The sequence below is a fragment of the Nicotiana tabacum genome, chromosome 23, assembly GCF_000715075.1.
Source record: "Nicotiana tabacum cultivar K326 chromosome 23, ASM71507v2, whole genome shotgun sequence".
NCBI classification, from domain to species: domain Eukaryota; kingdom Viridiplantae; phylum Streptophyta; class Magnoliopsida; order Solanales; family Solanaceae; genus Nicotiana; species Nicotiana tabacum.
Window position 1 is genome coordinate 104,389,279 of NC_134102.1, and position 19,104 is coordinate 104,408,382.

The 19,104-nt window shown below is 34.1% G+C and overlaps 1 protein-coding gene across 1 annotated transcript; it reads left to right on the top strand.

The window, feature by feature from the left end:
* The first annotated feature begins 564 nt into the window (after positions 1 to 564).
* LOC107821944 (omega-amidase, chloroplastic-like) lies at positions 565 to 12,292 on the top strand. Its single transcript, XM_016648419.2, has 10 exons — positions 565 to 929; positions 1,129 to 1,245; positions 2,012 to 2,236; positions 3,126 to 3,219; positions 3,493 to 3,567; positions 10,719 to 10,797; positions 10,995 to 11,010; positions 11,568 to 11,648; positions 11,798 to 11,880; positions 11,991 to 12,292. Exons 1-10 carry the CDS (start codon positions 654 to 656, stop codon positions 12,067 to 12,069), a joined length of 1,125 nt encoding a protein of 374 aa, XP_016503905.1. The 5' UTR covers positions 565 to 653; the 3' UTR covers positions 12,070 to 12,292.
* Positions 12,293 to 19,104: the final 6,812 nt, after the last annotated feature.

The window sequence follows — 19,104 nt, forward strand, 5'->3', positions numbered from 1 at the left end:
ACATGTCTTGTTCATGTTTTACTAAGTTGCTTTTATTTTATAACAGTTTTTTCTTAAAATGACATCCAACAGACAAGAACATTTATGTGCCAATTGCGAAGGCTTACTCCAGTTTGACATATAGCCGAGCACAAAAAATTCAATAAATAAAACGTGATCAATATAAATTTTAATTATAGCATAAACAGTTCGAAGACAGGAACAACAAAAACAAATTTGTATATTAAAGTAGAAATATAACGTGAGCCCTAGATAGAGAAAAATAGTTTGAGAACTAAAATGTGATAGGTATTTGCAAATTACTGACATTATTTTAATGACTTGCAAGGTTAAGAATGAATCACAACTTGAAGTGAGACGATGGATACGTATTTGGTGGAGTAAGTATAAAATAGGATAAAGGGCAAAATATAATTATGGAGCAATAAGTAAGAGTATAATTGGAAAGAAAAATATGAAACAATCTCACCACACCTTTGATTGTTTCAGGCTTTTCATTATTCTGAAACAATAAATTTAATAATACAATAAAATTAATTTAAAATAAACAATCAAAACAAGTTTTGGATAAAAATACAATATACTCCAAACAAGGTGTAACTTTGGCTTTGAGCAGAAAATGAAAATGAAAATGAAGAGAAATTGAAGTTGAAATGAGAATTGGATTCGTCTTCTTGTCTTCAACCCTTTCTTCTTCTTCAGTGATTGGATCCTCCATTTCTGGGTCCATCGTACGGCTTACACCCTCACTCCTGCTCCATCGTCCCTTTCACATCATTCCAAATCGTACAACCACTCGAAGCAACAATTTGCAGTTTTCAGCACGTACAACCCTCACTACATCAGCTTCTTCCATGTCTTCCTCTTTCAAGCCTGAACAAGCTAGGGTTCCTCCCGCTCTCCAATTGCCCTCACCTTCCATCACCAAGGTCTCCTTTATGTGTGTGTGCGCGCGCGCATGTATAAGTGATTTTTTTTATTTAAATAGTTTAGTTAATTTAACTTCATTTAATTGAATTGAAAATTACCAGCCTCACTCACCTAAGTTGGGTTGTGGTAATAGTTGATTTGAAAGGTGAATTTTGTTTAATCCATTTTTGATATGTGAATTTGATGTTGAATGAGCAGTTTAAGATTGGGCTATGTCAATTAGCAGTGACATCAGATAAGGAAAGGAATATTATTCATGCTCGAACAGCAATTGAGGAGGCTGCTCAGAAGGGGGCTAAGCTTGTTGTTTTGCCTGTGAGTTCACATTTAATTAGCAATTGAGGAGGCTGCTCAGAAGGGGGCTAAGCTTGTTGTTTTGCCTGTGAGTTCACATTTAATTTGTTCTTTCAATGCAGCTGTTTCTTGTTCTATACATATATCAGTAGTTATACTCTGTCTGATTGCCGCAACTGTAAATTTTTGTATGCATACTTAGAGTTCGTTATGGTGGGCAACTCAGTTATAAAGTCTAATATTTCCATCGTCTAATAGCCTAATATATCGATGTGACCATCAAATAATCTGAGCATCCAATCCAAAATTTTAAGACATTGGGCAGAGTAGGACAAGGCCGTTATAAAATTCTTTTGAAGCACTTTATACAACCAACATAGGACACTGTATAACAGTAGCTAAATGAGTTCCAGATATTATGCTGTTTCAATCTTAAATTAGCCTTCCTATTAACATGCAAATTCCTATGAAAGCTGCACTTCTTTCATATGTCTAAATATGTTTGTAATCTTTATACCAATTCATTAGTGGAGAGGAAATGTGCGTACCATTGTCTCATCTTGTACAAGGGCTGTTACGTAGATTCACTTTGAGTATCTCGTCATGTCCTTTCCTAGTTTATGGTAAGAATTCTGACTTAATCTTATGGTGAGACAACAAAGAGATGTTTTCTTATGTAGATTTTGCTACCTGAAGCGGACCTTTCTGCAATGGCTTGGCTATTAACTGCCATTGAAAGTTTACAGCAATTGATTTTAGCTTACTATTGGGCTTTGCTTTTTGCTAGGAAATATGGAATAGTCCATATTCAAATGATAGCTTCCCAATTTATGCTGAAGACATTGATGCTGGTTCTGATGCATCTCCATCAACTGCCATGCTCTCTGAAGTAGCTCGACTTCTGAAGATCACAATAGTGGGAGGCTCTATACCTGAACGCAGTGGGGACAAGTTGTATAATACTTGCTGCGTTTTCGATGCTGATGGAAAGTTGAAAGCTAAGCACAGAAAGGTAAGCAGACACCTCTCTTGTTGTCGTGAGGGCATGTAGCTTTAGCTTTGCCACTGAGATCTAGAAGAAACTAAGAAAGTAATTGTCATTTGCTCAATCAATTATGTAAACTATAAGCTTCAATACTACAAGATTATACTGAGTGTATAATCTTGGTTTTCGGATTTAGAAATTGAATGATGTTGCAGAGTGTAGTCAGACATTCATTTCTTGATGCACAGATCTGTGAGTGTTACTTGGTCCAGTCCCTCATAATTTCTGTTTAATATTACTACGTATTTATATCTGACAAATATGAGGGGGTTTTTTGTTCTCTTTATTTTTACTTTTCTGGGTTGAAAAGCATCTTGATAATGCTATTTTACACTCAAAAGAGTACTCCCAGTGATCTGGACAGAATAGATGATTTTTGAGTTTAATTAAAGAATTTTTGGAAAAAAAGATAAGAGAATAAACTGAGATTAGTCAAGTTTTGCCTATTTTCTGCATTTGAGGAACTCCATTATATTTTGTTTTACTTTTATTTATTTTGTTGAAATCAGGAACTCTATTAGATTTTACCGAAATCTTAATGGTAGTACAGTTCTGCGATAAAAGGGCCGGGAACTAATAATACAGACGTGGGGAGCCAACCTATAAACTGTCCACGGTCGTCCAGTTGTAAGCCTTTTTAGTATGAATAGAAGTATTTCTGCAACTGTTCACACAGAGTTATAGGTTGGAGTGAAATAGTAGAATTACAATGCCAATTTTTGCTTTGCATAATGGCATGTGCACATTGGCTAAGTAAGTCTAGTCACCAAGGGAAAAAAACATATCTAGTAGTTTTTTGGGAAAATCAAGAAGATGGGAACTCTGCAAAATTTCTGACGCTTTGATGTCTTTGCAGATACATCTTTTTGACATTGATATTCCTGGTAAAATAACCTTTAAGGAGTCAAAGACGCTTACAGCAGGAGAGACTCCAACTGTTGTGGATACAGGTATTTTCTCCATCTTACTTTCTGACATACTATGGTAATAAATTAACCAAATTACTCATAATCTAGTGTCAGAGACTGCTCCAGTGTTCTGAAAGTTCCTCCAGTTAATATAATAACTTTAACTGCTTGTTTATGTTCCGTATTTTGATTGATTTCATTACATTGTCTTCTGCTTCATTGAAGAGCATGAATATTTTCCTTTTCTGTATTTCTAAGTTAATTGATGCATCCATCCAGTGCTTTTGAGAAATGATTATAACTATATTTCTGCAGAGGTTGGCCGAATTGGTATAGGGATTTGCTACGACATTCGCTTTCAGGAATTGGCCATGCTATATGCAGCAAGAGGTGTGTATTTTCCTTTATTAGCTTTTTGCAAGTGACTGGGAGTTTTCAATTGCTGACTGTTTATGTATGTAAACTTTTTCTTTAAACCTAATACTAGTTCATCTCACCATAATGTGTTGTGTTTTGGTGATTTATACCGTAGTGCTAATGAGTAATGTCTTTGGCTTTATTAGCGGGAAGCATTCTGTATGCTTACAACCAATTTCCACCATTGGATTCTTTCTAAAATGTATGCTTGGTTTTTCCGGAAGTCGATGACTATTCATAGCTATTGCCTTGATACCAAAGAAGAGTTTGACCCAATGCTTTACTTTTGGTCTAGTAGGAGGTGTAGACTATTTAGTAATGATACAACATATGTTTCATTACGACATTGAAATATGGTCTGTGTTTCTAACCTTGGTTCAGCATTGTGCATGCTTTGAAATAAGTACACAGCAGAAGCTTCCGATTCATTTGCAAAGAGTGACCTAGAGACTTAAACTAAAGTAATTTGTACATTACAAGGAATTCCAGACCACTTACAACACTTCTGTTTTCACTGCTGAAATTGATAATTTATTCACAATATAAATCTTGAATGCAACTGCTCAAAAAGAAAAAGAAAAGAAAAATGTCACTCTTGAATGCATTGTGAGAGGTCCAAAAGGCAAATGTTTTGACAATATTTAGAACATCCTAGGGCTAACATTCATACACCAAGTGATCGAAATACATGTCCATATCCGCGTTCAGTGCAGTATGGTGAATTTAGGAGTAAAAAGGGTAAATTCAGCTATTTCATTGAATCTAACTGCTGAAGCTCTTGGTTTTGCTTCGTAATTCAGCCTCTATATGCTATCTCTTATATATGATGGGAGAAAAGGGCCTAGTTCATAAGTAGCAGTATCAAGGCAAAGATGATCTAGAATGGAGAAGCATTATGGAGAGAATTTCAATTTAATGAACCACAACATTAGAAAAATTTATAGTTTAGCGTCAACCACTAGAAAAGAAAAGAAGAATTGAACCAATCAATTTCTCCTTATAGTCATAACTCATATGACCTGCAGAATATTTGTGGGAAATCCACGGGAGAACCTAAAAGGAGACGGGTCTTAAATCATTGCAAAAGGTTCATGCCTCCATTTCAATTCTAGTTCTTTGAATAACACTAGACCATAGTTCTGAGAAGATTATTCACGAATGATTGTGTATAAAAAGATGAAGTGAACTGACAAGGAAGAGAAGATAAGAATTGCAAAATAAACAGAAAGATAGTAGGGCTTGAGTATCTGGAACTAGAAAGCACCATGATACAATGAGTAAATGCGTTATCATAATTGGATGCGGTAAGATATGACACTTTGTCCTAACTCAACCTAAAAGCTAGCTCATGAGGGGAGGATTGCCCAAGTCCATATAAGGAGACCACCAACCCATTCCCCAACCAATGTGGGATTCTAACCCACCCTAACCGATGCAATTATTAAATAGACTAATTTAGTTTTAGATATATCATGCAATTAATATGATCAAGGAATCGTAACCTAATTGCCACACTTGTGTGGAATTCTCAACATACACTGTTAATTGTTTCCGTCTTTTGTTCATTGAGAAACAAACATGTTCATAAACTTCATCATTTTCAGTTGCTCTTTCAACTGATCCTGCATAGCATTCCTCCAGTTAATTTACTATTTTTCCATTTCTAGACAATTGGGGCATATGCAGGGGCAGTGGACACTAGATGTACCCGCAACAACACGATCTTTATTTCCTCACCCCTTTTTCCAATAGAAGCAGCTCTTCTGCCATCATCATAACTAAAATCCTTCCTCCTGCCATTATCATCATCAAAATGCATTTCTCTACCATCATCATAACCAAAATGTTCTTCTCTTGTACCATCACCATCATCGTCACGAACAACTTCTCCTATTCTACCATCTCCACCAACAGATTTTTCTCCTGTATCTCCTCTAACCACATGGTTATCTTCAATTTGTGGGGTTTACAAACTACCCTTCTCTATCTTAAGGGCACCACCCAAATGTCTTAAGACTATCACTCCATTCAACTCTTTACTTAGGCTATCGATCATCATGTTCTCTTTGTAGAGTAAAATAACTAAATTTTGGATGTAAAGCCTCCCCCTTTTCAGCCTTTGTAGAGTAAAGAAAATGGTGCACTACCTGGGAAGGGAACAGAAGGATTTATAAGCAAAGATATTAGGGTCATACTTGAAACATCCTATACATGTTTAAAACACTTTCTGCAGAAACATCTACATGATGTTTGAAAGATGTTTCAAACATCTTTGAAACATCCACCCGAATGAGCCTTATCGGATTATCTTTGATTTGAATTGGATCAGACTTATCTTTTTTTAATTTGTTTTTGCCGCAATTGAGGTATGGCTTTAAACGCCCAAGCCTACATTGGTGATAAAAAATAAAAAATTATATAAATTACACAAAATAGAAATAATGAACAAGATTTATTTAGGTACCATGAATGCCCAAGGAAATCCGTAGAGGTTATGCGAGTCACTCTTAGATTATTGATGTTCTTTCATATCTTCCATAAGATAATCACAGTCAAGCATAAACTATTTCGGCCCCATGGATAATTGTAGAAAGTCTTTTGTGGAGGCCAATCTGACTGTATTTTCATAAACACCATAGTTCTGATCCTTTGCCAACAAAATGCAGCATAGTGGATAGTTTCTAATTTTTATGGATTTGAATATGATCATCTCAAACACTGTTTTACAAGTCACAAACCTTTTTCCTTTGTTAATAAGTTGCCACAAATCTTCACAATCAAGAAAGTACTTTTCAATCTTCGAATTATTGTAAGAATGTCCGCAGTTGAGTCTAGTCATTATGGCAAACACACGAAGGCTTAAGCGGACTTATAATCTTTTATAATTAAACCATAACTCCTGGGTCTTCTCGCAGAGCACTCTACGGAGTAGAAGGCCATGCACTATGTAGCCTGAAACAGTGGCCTCTCTGGCAAATCCAAAAAGTGTTCGACAGGACTACTCCTAAACTTGTTTTCGAGGCCCTGATCCCTCAACAAATTTCCGAACTTACCCATACCTGCTAATTCTAATGAGGATTCCACTGTGATCTTGCTGAAGGTCTCATTATCATCCAAAAATATCTTGAATTTTAACTGTGTAAGTTCCGATCGAAGCTGTAAGATTTCAACCTCGCAACTGTCCTCATCTTTGGGCATCTCAACTTGTACATGATTTAATAATGTTTATTAATAAAAGGCACAAGGACAATTAATTTAATAATTAAAAAATATCTCTTTACAGTCATTTGTACATAGAGATGTTTCAAACATATCGAGAGATGTTTGAAATATATTGAGTTTACATCATCAGATTGATAAGGTGTATTATCATTTTTTCTCTTTTTTCTTCTTTCTGCCTCTTATTCTCTTGAAGCTTCTTTTTCTCTTGGTTTCAACATAAAATCTTCATCTCCAGAGGTCTCATCTTCTATTTCTTCTCCTTTCACAATTACTGTTCCATCGTCTGATTCTTCGTGATCAACAATTGCCCCTCTTGCCTTTCTTCTCCTTCAACGGTTGATGTCTCGTCTTTTGATTTGTCATCGTTAACTTCTGCGTCCTCTTTTGTTTCCTCTTCTCTTGCTTTCTTTTTCCTTTTCTTTTTCTTTCTCTTTATCCCCTTCTTTCTCTTTTTCTTTCTCTTGTTCCTCTTCTCCAACATTCTCTCCTTCTACTACTTCATCAACCGTGTCTCCTCCTTCCTGATTATTTTGTCCTCCTACTACTACCTGAAGAGGTGTGGCTTCCATTTCTGCTATAGTGAGCATTGATTGTTCTAAAAAGAGGCGACTCTCCTTCTAAAAGACCCAACAAACAAATTTGGATATCACAGGCAGATGAGATACAATAATCAATGCCACTGTAACTGAAGTGGAAGTCACCACGCCTCTTCAGAAGGTAGTAGTAGTAGGAGGAGGATAGAATAATCAGGAAGGAGTAGACACTGCTGACGAAATAGTAGAAGGAGAGAATGCTGGAGAAGAGAAAGAAGAGGATAAGGAGAAAGAAATAGAAGAAACAGAGAAAGAAATAGAAGAGGAGATAGAAGTTGATGAAAAAATCAAAAGAGGAGATAACAACCGTTGAAAAAGAAGACATTTGTTGATGATAAAGAATCAGAAGAGAAAATAGTAGCTTTTAAAGAGAAGGAATAGAAGAGACCTCTGAAGATGAAGATTTTATCTTGAAACCAAGAGAAAAAAAGCTTCAAGAGAATAAAAAGAGGCAGAAAAAAGAGAAAGAATGATAATGCACTTTTTAAATCTGGTGAGGTAAGCTCAATATGTTTCAAACATCTCTCTAGATGTTTGAAACATCTCTCATTAACAGTGTTGTGAAGAGCGTGAAGCGAGGAAAAGCGACAACCCCCATTTTGCTTAAAGCGAGAAGCGAAGCGCTCGCTTTTTTGAAGTGAAGCGGAATTTAAAAAAAAAATTAAAATAAATATTGCATAGACAACACATGTAACTGTAAGTAAATGTTCAAAGCGAGAAGCGAGAAACGAAGCGCTCGCTTTTTTGAAGTGAAGCGAATAACTATAAGAACAACTACATAACACATAAAAAAGGCAATAAGAACTAAGAATAAAGGATATAAAAATAAGAGGAAGGGCAGTATACCATTCTGTTAAAAGCTGGGCAGCATAAAAACAATGAAAGAAGAACTGGGCAGCATTTCAATGAAGAGGAGAAGACTGAGAAAGAAAATTTTCCAGCATTTCGCTGCTATTTGGACGCTGAAAGAGTGAGAAGAAGAAGAAGAAGAAGAAGAAGAAGAAGGAGAGGGAGAGGGAGAGGGAGAGGGAGAGGGAGAGGGAGAGGCAGAAGGAGGAGGAGGAGGGGGGAACCCTAGTCGCCTCTTTAGAATCTCTGTTGCTGCTGGTCGTGTTTTAATAAAAGAACACTGAAAACCCTTCTTTTTTAATTAACTAGGCTGGCAGCTGTTTAAAACAAAGAAGCGGTCGCTTCGCTTCTCGCTTTTTAGTAGGAAGCGCACACTTTTGTCTACCTGAGTCGCTTCATAGAACAAAGCGGGTAAAGGGTCGCTTCGCTTCTCGCTTTAAGCGAGGAAGCGACCGTTTTTCACAACCCTGCTTATTAAAAATGACTGTAAAGAGATTTTAAACATTTTTAAGTCATGTACAGGTTGAGATGCCTAAAGATAAGGGTGACAGTTGCGAGGTTGAAATCTTAAAGCTTCGGTCGGAACTTTCATGGTTCAAAATTTAAGACATTTTTGGACAAAATAAGACCTTCAACAAGAAGATCACTGTAATATCCTCGTTAGGAGTAGCAGGTATAGGTGAGTTCAGAATTTGGTTGAAGGATGAGGATCTCGAAAACAAGTTTAGGAGTAGTCCTTTTGGACACCTTTGGATTTGCCTGAGAGGCCATTGTTTCAAGCATCTATGGTGCATGGCCTTCTACTCCGTAGAGTGTTCTGCAAGAAGACCCAGGAGTTATGATTTAATTACAAAAGATTATTAGTCCGCTTTGGCCTTCGTGAGTTTGCCATAATGAATTGACTCAACTGTGGACATTCTTATACTAATTCGAAGATTGAAAAGTACCTTCTTGGTGGTGAAGATTTGTGCTAACTTATTACCGAATGAAAGAGGCCTGCGACTTCTAAAACAATGTTTGAGATGATCAAATTCAAGTATGCACTATGCTTGTTTTGGTTTCTCCACTGCATTTTGTAGGCAAAAGATCAAAACTTCTGGCGTTCATGAAAATACAGTCAGACTGGCCTCCACAGAAGAGGCTTTCTACAATTATTCATAGGGCCGAAATAATTTTCGCTTGACTGTTGATTATCATATGAAAGAGCATCAGCAATCTAATATGACTCGTATAATCTCTACGAATTTCCTTGGGCATTCATGGTAACTAAATAAATCTTGTTCATTTTTTCTATTTTTGTAATATTTACATAATTTTCTATTTATTTTTTTATCACACAATGTAAGCTTCGGCGTTTCAAGCCATACCTCAATTGCAACCAAAAGAAAGGAAAGACATTGCCAAGGATGAAGAGGTGGTTGTTTGAAAAAGTAGAAAAAGACAGGCCCGATCCATTTTAAATCAAAGATGATCCGGTAAGGCTCATTCTGGTGGATGCTTGAAACATCCTGTAAATGTTTAAAACATTCTGCATAAAGTGATTTAAACATTTATAGGATGTTTCAAGCATGCCTCTAATATCCTGGAAAGGGGGAGGCTTACATCCAACAACAATAACAACCCAGTATAATCCCACTAGTGGGGTCTGGGGAGGGTAGCGTGTACAAAGACCTTACCCCTACCCTGGGGTAGAGAGGCTGTTTCCGATAGACCCTCGGCTCCCTCCCTTCAAGAACTCCCCACCTTGCTCTTGGGGTGACTCGAACTCACAATCTCTTGGTTGGAAGTGGAGGGTGCTTACCACTAGAGCAACCCACTAGAGGCTTACATCCAAAATCTTTCACCAGACAAAGAGGACATGATGATGGATAACCTAAGTAAAGAGTTGGATGGAGTGACAGTCTTAAGACATTTGGGTGGTGTCTTTAAGATAGAGAAGTGTAGTGTGCAAACCCTACCAATTGGATACAGACATGTGGTTGGAGGAGATGATAGTACACCAGAAAAATCTGTTGGTGGAGATGGTAGAATAGGAGGAGAAGTTATTCTTGATGGTGATACTGTAGGAGAGAAACATTTTGGTTATGATGATGGTAGAGAAATGCATTTTTATGATGATAATGGCAGGGGGAAGGTTTTTAGTTATGACGATGGCAGAGGAGTTGCTTCTATTGGAAAAAAGGGTGAGGAAAGAAAAGATTGTGTTATTGCGGGTATATTTAGTGTTCCTGCATATGCCCCAATTGCCTGAAAAGAAAAAAGAGCAAATGAACCGGAGGAGTGCTATGCAGGATCACTTGAAAGAGCAAATGAAATTGATGAAGTTTATGCATAATACCATGGATCCTGCCTAACATCAGTGGCAGCTTATCAGTAATTTCTCATGGCTGCTTATCAATAGTTTCTCCACTATCATTATCTTTGTCAGTGAATCCTATGATTGAAAGTTGTGATTTCCAGGTGCTCATCTGATCTGCTATCCTGGGGCATTCAACATGACTACAGGACCACTGCACTGGGAGTTACTGCAAAGGGCAAGGTAATATGAATGTCTTCAAGTGAAGTAGTTCTGTTGTCAAACATCTAGGTCATTTGGCTGAATAGGCAAATAGCTGTTGCATCTCTCTCTTAAATTTTGTTTATTTAAAAAAAAAATATCTATGTTAAATCCTTCATAATCCTAACTCCAATAGCACCGCATCTGACATCACTAATCTGTGCCTTTTTCTCATGCAGGGCAGTTGATAATCAGGTATAACGGAATTCCTATATAATCACATTCCTTTGGAAAGGTTTAAAAGTGAAAGGCTTGAGATGCTTCTCACCTTTTTGGTGCAGCACCATTTTTATTCTTCATGTTAATATACCTAACACCTTGAACTGTTTTCGCCTTATAATGTCATTGTTTTCCACATAAACCGAGAAAGTGTATCGTTACCATATGGTGCATGAAATATCTCAGGATAGGATAGGATGAACAAACACAGATGTTTATCCAGGGTTTGTATATTTCCAGTAATTGTCATTACTTGGATTGACTCTTTAACTTTTTTGTCTTGGAAATGAGTTTAAAATCGAATATAATGGAACCCAAGAAGTAGAAGGAACAGGGCAAGGGTAGCTACAGCAAAGGTAAATCTATGAGTTTACTGGAAGCAAACTCTAATTGTAATTAGAGTACCTAGCTTTACCATTCAGATGACACACAATGGTCTTGTGCACCGGTATCTGTATAGAAAATTTAAAAAACACAATGGTCTTGAATATTTTTATATGCTTTGTTGTAAAAAATAAATATACTTGTTTCAGCTATATGTTGCAACATGTTCACCTGCTCGAGATGCTGGTGCTGGATATGTGGCTTGGGGGCATTCCACATTAGTTGGACCAGTAAGTGATCATATTTTATGTCCGTATGACGTGTGAAAATAAACAAATGAGTCCTCTGATTTAAAGAGAGAATAGGCTTCTCCGTTTACAAAGAGAAGGGTGCCATTAGTTGTAACTACCACTCTGATTCATTGATATATATTTGGCAGTTCGGAGAAGTGCTGGCGACGACTGAACATGACGAGGCAATAATCATCTCGGAGATTGACTATTCACAAATTGAGCTGAGGAGGTGAGATTCCATGCACCTACTGTGTGTTTCTTTTTTACGTTCTTTGCAATTGCAACTATTATGGGACTTCTACACTAAACATATGAATCATTGTCAAATTTGATATCCAGGACAAACCTTCCATTAGAGAAGCAAAGGCGTGGTGATCTTTACCAGTTGGTAGATGTACAAAGGTCAAGTTCTCAGTAATGCTAGTTATGTTGCAAGGAGTGTAATGATGACACTAAAAGATGATAGTTTTGCTTGAGAACTGAAGTTCTATGGAGATGGGGATCATATCTAGAAAAGATGATTGTTAATACATCAGAGTTCTTGTCAATCATCCTTAATTTAATCTTCAACTTTGGATTAGCAACATATTCTGATGCAGTAGGGACATTATGTGCAATAAGGTATACCGATTGTTCATGTATTATCTATTGTTCCGGTGATTGTACTGTGTTCGGTTTGGAATATAATTGCTATGCTGCTCTTATGTCAATGAAATCAACATCAAGCTCCCTAAATAAGCTGCACTGAGTCATTTTATAAACAGGAAGTTAAGATGAAAAGGAAACTTGTTCCTGGATTTCGATTAGTTAACAATCTCAAGGAAACATTTGCTTTTCAGGAGATGTAACTATAGGAGGTCATATAATTGTTCTCTAGACAACAGTGACCCTACTTGCTGGTACATCTCATCTTGCACCAATCTATAAGCTATCACAGCTTTAGAAATATCAACTTTGACCAAACAGAGTCATCTTTTCATTTATTTAGAGTTGACGGAGAAACTGTCTTTCCTAATGGATTAGTCCTAAAAATATCCATTAAACAGCTAAATCATTTTCGACGTTGATGTTCTGTACCTTGGGATTCTACAACCTATGCTGGTTTCAAATTATCTAGGAGATCCATCAAATAAGAGTGGACATCAATGTGGTCACACACTTGCTTAAACTTTTTTAGGTATCTAGTATTCGAAATTCACTAGATAGATTACACTCTTTATCAATATATTTATTGTGCTTTTCACCAAAATCCTTAGTTTCTGTTATTACTTGTTGTTTCGGGTTTTTAATCGCATTACTTAGTGTTAGTTTTGTATTTTTGCTTCGGCTGTCAAATTGGTTTGCTTGTTATTTTTTCTTCTTGAGCCGATTGTCTACGAGATACAATATCTCTGTCTTCTTAAAAGCAAAGGGTAAGGTCTGTGTTTACTGAGTCGAGGATCTACCGGAAACAACCTCTCTGCCTTCTTAAAGGCAGGAATAAGGTCTACGTACACTCTACCTTACTTGTGTTCATTTTCCGGAGTCGAACTCGAGACTTATCGATTGAAAATGAAAGGATAGCAAATGAAGGAAACCAAAATCCTAACCTCTTGATGGTGTAGTTGTACATTCGTTTGGGGGATTTTGATGTGAAGGCACGCAGAGGGCACGTGATGACAGGGAAAAAAGAATAGACTGCAGTTGCACGTGGAGCAAAGAGTATAGAAATAGACATAGACAGACAAAAGAAGAAGAATTTGCTGTCAAGAAGAAGAAGAAAAAGAAGGGTGCTTTGATCAGGAGATAGAGTGATCAGTGTGTAAGCTTTTGTCGAGAAAAGAGTAATTCGTTTCATTTTTTGATGATCATGACTTCATCTTCTTCCCCTTGGGATCTGTAACCACTTCTCTGTCCAACATTTCACCATCTATTTATCTTCTTTCTTCTTTTTCCCTTTTTCTTTTCTCAAAGTACTTTCTTTATTCCAAAACTTGTAGATCCATTGTGAAAATTACAATAATAATAATAATAACATACTGACACAGTATAGTCCTGTAATCACGGTATAAAAAGGATAGTGTTACTTATCCTGTGAAGGTCGGGAGATTGCTTTTAATAGACCATCGACTCAAGGAAAGCACATAATCACAATAGTTTTTGTAAAAAATACAGTAGTGGAGAAGTCATAAAAATAAATGCAGTGAAAGTAAGCGAAGCAAAAAATAATAATAATAATAAGTAATAATATAAATCTAAGAATAAGAAAATACGAGAATAATTTTAATATCTACTGGTATGGATCCATTGTGAAAATTAAGAGAAACAAATTGAATGAATAGGCCTTCTTGAGAAAAGAGTGTAAAACTATCAGTCTATCGCGCCAAACTTGACTTTATTGTAGAGAATATATCATTATGGTATGCTTTATTTGACAATTTTGAAGAACTTTTTTCCCTTGAAAATATAAGCAACTCTGGTTTTGTACGATATAATATGCATGCTCCTTTTTTTCATCTTGTTAACGGATTTAGAAAGCCTAACTGAGTATTGGTTATTACTTATTAGAAGATTATTATAATCAACTTCTTGAGTTCAAATTTTTGACATTTAACAATTGGTTGATTCTCACGAGACTATTATATGCTCATGGGTTAATGTGGCATACATCGGGAAAACAATAAATTTATTCGCATTCAATATTATCGCTTTTTGATTAATTAGTCTCTATGTTCGTGATATCTTATGTCAAATATTATAATATTATATGCAGAATTAAGGAAAAAATAAAATTGAATAAAAAATATTAGAGATATAATTGATATCCATTAATTAAAAAAGGTCAAGTTTTTAAAATTTTGTGGCATTCTCAGTATATTATGCTTTTTAAATAGAGCCGCCATTATGTAGAAATATATTTTAGATGGATGAAATTGTGTTTGGTTGTGTACCAAAAGGATTCAAACTTGTAACTGAGAAAAAGTTTTAGTTCCATGTAACTTCTGCTTCGGGAGACTCTTCGAACAAGAGTCGGAATCGATATTGTCCTAATCAACCAAAAAATTCAATTTGGTTTCAAACTCCTAGCGTTAGGTAGAATTAAAAAAAATATAATACAATTTTGTACAATATGGAGTTACATATTTAAAAGAATAATTTCACTTTTAAAGGTTATAATTGTTGTTCAATATTTTCGGAATATTTTCGTCAATCAACATTTAACGTTTTAATATATGTGTGGTTGTGTAGAACTCTTAGGTGTGTATGTCTGCGATTTGTTCTCTCTTAAGTATTTCTTAAGTGAATAACCTGTGATTGGATGCAAGGGCAGAGCTAGAGTGCGGAGAGTGGGTTAAGTCGAACCCAATAGCTTTGGTTCGAAATCCTGTATTTGTCTTAAAAAAATCGTTGAATATGTATAAATTATTAATTTAGAACCTAGTAACTTAAGGCTATTAAAATCCCGAACTCGTAAACTTGAAATTCTAATTCCGTCTCTGATTGAATGTAGGGATTCACGATAGAAAAGTTTTCATAAATTATTCATTTCCTTCACTAAATTAAATGAACTTGATAAAAATCACTAACCGAAAAGGAAGAAATAGCTTTTAAAATAAGAAAACATTCTGTAAGTTCTTAACTAAATAAATAAAAGGTATCGAAGAATTTTCCAAATATCCTATTGTGAAAGGGGAAAAAACACTTATTCCAGAAGGAATCGTGATATTTTAGTAGAATGAAAAAAATCAGTATTTACAAAAAAATTCCTAACATGTACATAAAAATAAATCACTTTCCAGGAATAAATGAAATTTACCTGAAGTTCCTTACACAATAAAAAAGTAAGAAAGAGTTCTTAAAATTTCTAATGTAAATAAGAAAGAAAAAAATCTCTTCACGAAGGACTCTCCTATTCTCCCATAATTACATATTTGTTGTAATTAGGAACAACGATTTTTTAAAAAGAAAATTATGGACGTTCCTTTCTAATTCAACTTTGTAGGGTCGGTGTATGTGTAGTTTAAATTGGAAAAGAATTTCATCATTAGGTAATTTATAGTTAGATCCTTGAATTATACAAATACTTAAGGGCATAAAAGTCGATTAATGTATTAGGGATATTTTAGTCGTTCAACATTTACCATAAATTATTCGTGCTTTTATAATAACTAGTTTTTATGAACGTGCGTTGCACGATAACAATTGCACGTTGATATTTGATTACTAAAAATTGTGATATTCATACTTTTCAAATGTTATTACACTTACATAATACTTGAATTTATAATAATTCGATATTATTGAACCTGCGAATGATATATGCATTTATAGAAAAATGAAATATAATCGTATCTTACCTAATACTCTTTATATATGATATTTTTTTTATGTTTGATCCCTTATAATTCTTTGGTTGCTTTGATTTGATTAGAAATCTTGTTGTCGATATTGATATCTTTCTTAAAATATAACATATAATAGTTGTTGTATTAAAATATGTTTCATCAAATATAGTCCAACATTTAAATTATTTAGTTATGTATTTTGTTTATTGTCATTGCAATACACAAGCATACGTGTAATTATTTTCAGATATATTTAAGAGTATATCCTTCGTCGTCTATGATGAAAGTTGAATTTTGGATATAAACACATGCTTGAAAATACATATGTCCATTATGATTTCTACATAATAAGAAGATCAAAAGAAAGACTAACCCTAATAATGAGCAATAACGCCAAAAAATAAAATTTAGTGTAGCTATATTCCTGCGGTGTTTTGGTCTCAATTTTTATAATTAAGTTCTATTGAAGTGAAATATTGTCATGTTCATTTTTTTTAAAAAACAATTACGGTAGTGCATAAATGACTAAGCCAAGTGTAGTTAGGTTTTTGTTCTTATTGTGGTTATATTTATAAAATGAGGTAATAAATCTAGCTCGGAGAAAACTTTTGTCTTACTTTTATATATTTTGGTTTGAACGGGTTGATTTCTTAGAGTTCAAAGCGCAATTGCTTAGTAGAAATTAAATTATTTGATTAGAATGAGTATGCAGGAGTCTTTACTAATAAATTTGAGACAAGAAATAAAGTTTTAAAACTTCTATAATTTTACACGAACAAACTGATTGATTGTGATAAATAACAAAATTAGGGACAATTATATATAATATGACAAATCTTTTTACATGCTCGTAGAAATTTGTTTTTGCCAACATTTCTCATATAAGTAATATTATAATTCTAAATGTAATAATTTTATCCAATTATGGAGTTGTTTCTTTGAAGGAAAAATTTATATTTTAGAATGAATTGAATCCCAACAGAAAAAAGGTTACTTAGTCCTAACCCAAAATTATATTTATACCCATCATTAAATTGCTACATAGGAAATATTAACTTTAAAGGGCAAAAAGGATCAGCTTTTCGAGGATATTTTTGTCTCTTAACATTTAACTTCCTAACATTCGTGAGCGGGTTAGTTTTAGTTTCTATGAACGTGCGTTGCACGTTAATAATGACACATGATGGTTTAGTCAATTATTTATATGAAGGGACGCCAAATTAAATATATATATATATATATATATATATATATATATATATATATATATATATATATATATATATGTGTGTGTGTGTGTGTGTGTGTGTGTGCGCGCAAAATATTATCTAATATTGTTAATTAATGTATTTATTGTCTACAAGCTAACAAAATGCCCAATACACAACAGCTGCAAAATAATATCTAATTTGGTTGAATAATCTATATATTATCTCTAAGATATTAGAATGATCAATATAACAAATAATGTATTGACCCTTTGTCTAATATGAATTTATGAGGAAGCCTAAAAACAATCAAATTCTAAGTTTCTTTTTGCATACGATGACCAACGGATTCTTGAAGTTTTAAACCATACAAATTCTCGATTACTAAGGGCATTGAACCACTTTGTTTCATTGCCCCTACCAGAGTTTCTCTAAAGGTAATGCTGAAAATTAATATTGTTACACTAACATTAGTTGAAATGACAGAGACCATTGATCTCTAAAAGTATAAAATTTAAACTTAAATACTACGTCAATATAAAAGACTTTGATAACCAAAACTAAAAATTATGACGAAATATAAAAAGTACGACACAAAACAATTACAATAAAAGTTAAGATGTCATTGTTTTTCTCTGTAATTCATACATGACCCTAAAGCGTTACTCAATTGCGAAAAACGAGAACAATAGAGAGAACTAATAATATTTTTGGAGAAATTTATTTCTTCCTACACCAATACCTTTAGAGAACAACGAATAATGTGGAACAACGACATCTTTAATAGGAATAACTGGCTTATTCTTTTTGTACATAGAGTCATACAATAAATCTGAATCCTACACAAAGTGAAAAATTAAATAAGGAAGCATATTGTTTTGTTGTGAAAATGGAATAAGCTAGGAGGAAAAAGTAGGTGGTAGAGACCAAACCAAGAATTTAACCAAAATTGGCATATTGTTGTCCAACAAATAGTAGGTTAGCAAGAAGAAGTATGCAGCGAGAAGTAGAGTCCAAAAAAAGAATTTGACCCAAAATCGGCTATGTAGTCTCAGTGTATGCCTAGTTTAAATGAAAAGAAAAAAATCAGCGGTTTACAATTATATCTTTAAATTATATAAATATCTAAGGTTATAAAAGTCAATCAATATTTCGAGGTTATTTTAGTCGTTCAACATTTGGTATAAATTATTTATGCTTTTAAATAATCATATAAATATAATTTAAAATATGTTTGAGTTATAAAATCAAAATTAAAAAAGAGTTTAAGTTGCTTAAATTGATGAAAATTGATCCGATTCAGCTAATTAAATAAATAAAGGAAGTAACTCAACCCAAGTCTATGGATGCCTTGTTATAATTTCGTCATATATGGGTTTAATATTTGCATTAGAAGTCTGATAAAGTAGCACAATTTATCAACTTGTATTAACGTCGTCGCAGATAATATGTCAAGCATGTACAGTTCTAAGAAGAAAGAAAATGTGTTGGTATAAAAAGTGAAAAAGCTGATTCTTGACATAAATATCAATATCACTGGTAATTGTTGCCATCAACTGTAGAATTATTAGAAGCCTCTTAAGTTATTCGAGTATCTTGGCGCGAAATTTTTTTTTTTAGTTGCTTAGAGTGCAAAAACTGCTTTTCAAATTATTTTCTCATATAAGAGGAATTAGTTTCAATTATCATACACATCAGAGATGCATGGCAGTTAGAAAAATTAATAGCATCACATTTGTTTTAGGAAGAAAAATCTAACGATGCTGTATGTCCTCCAAAATATTTATTACAAATATTATAGGCTAAGAAAATTCTCTGATTATTAAGTAATATAAATTATATTTTTGGATCTTTGAAATAAACTGCACTTTTATATTTAATTAATTTTGTATTGCCTTTAAGATATCAGTCCCTGAAACT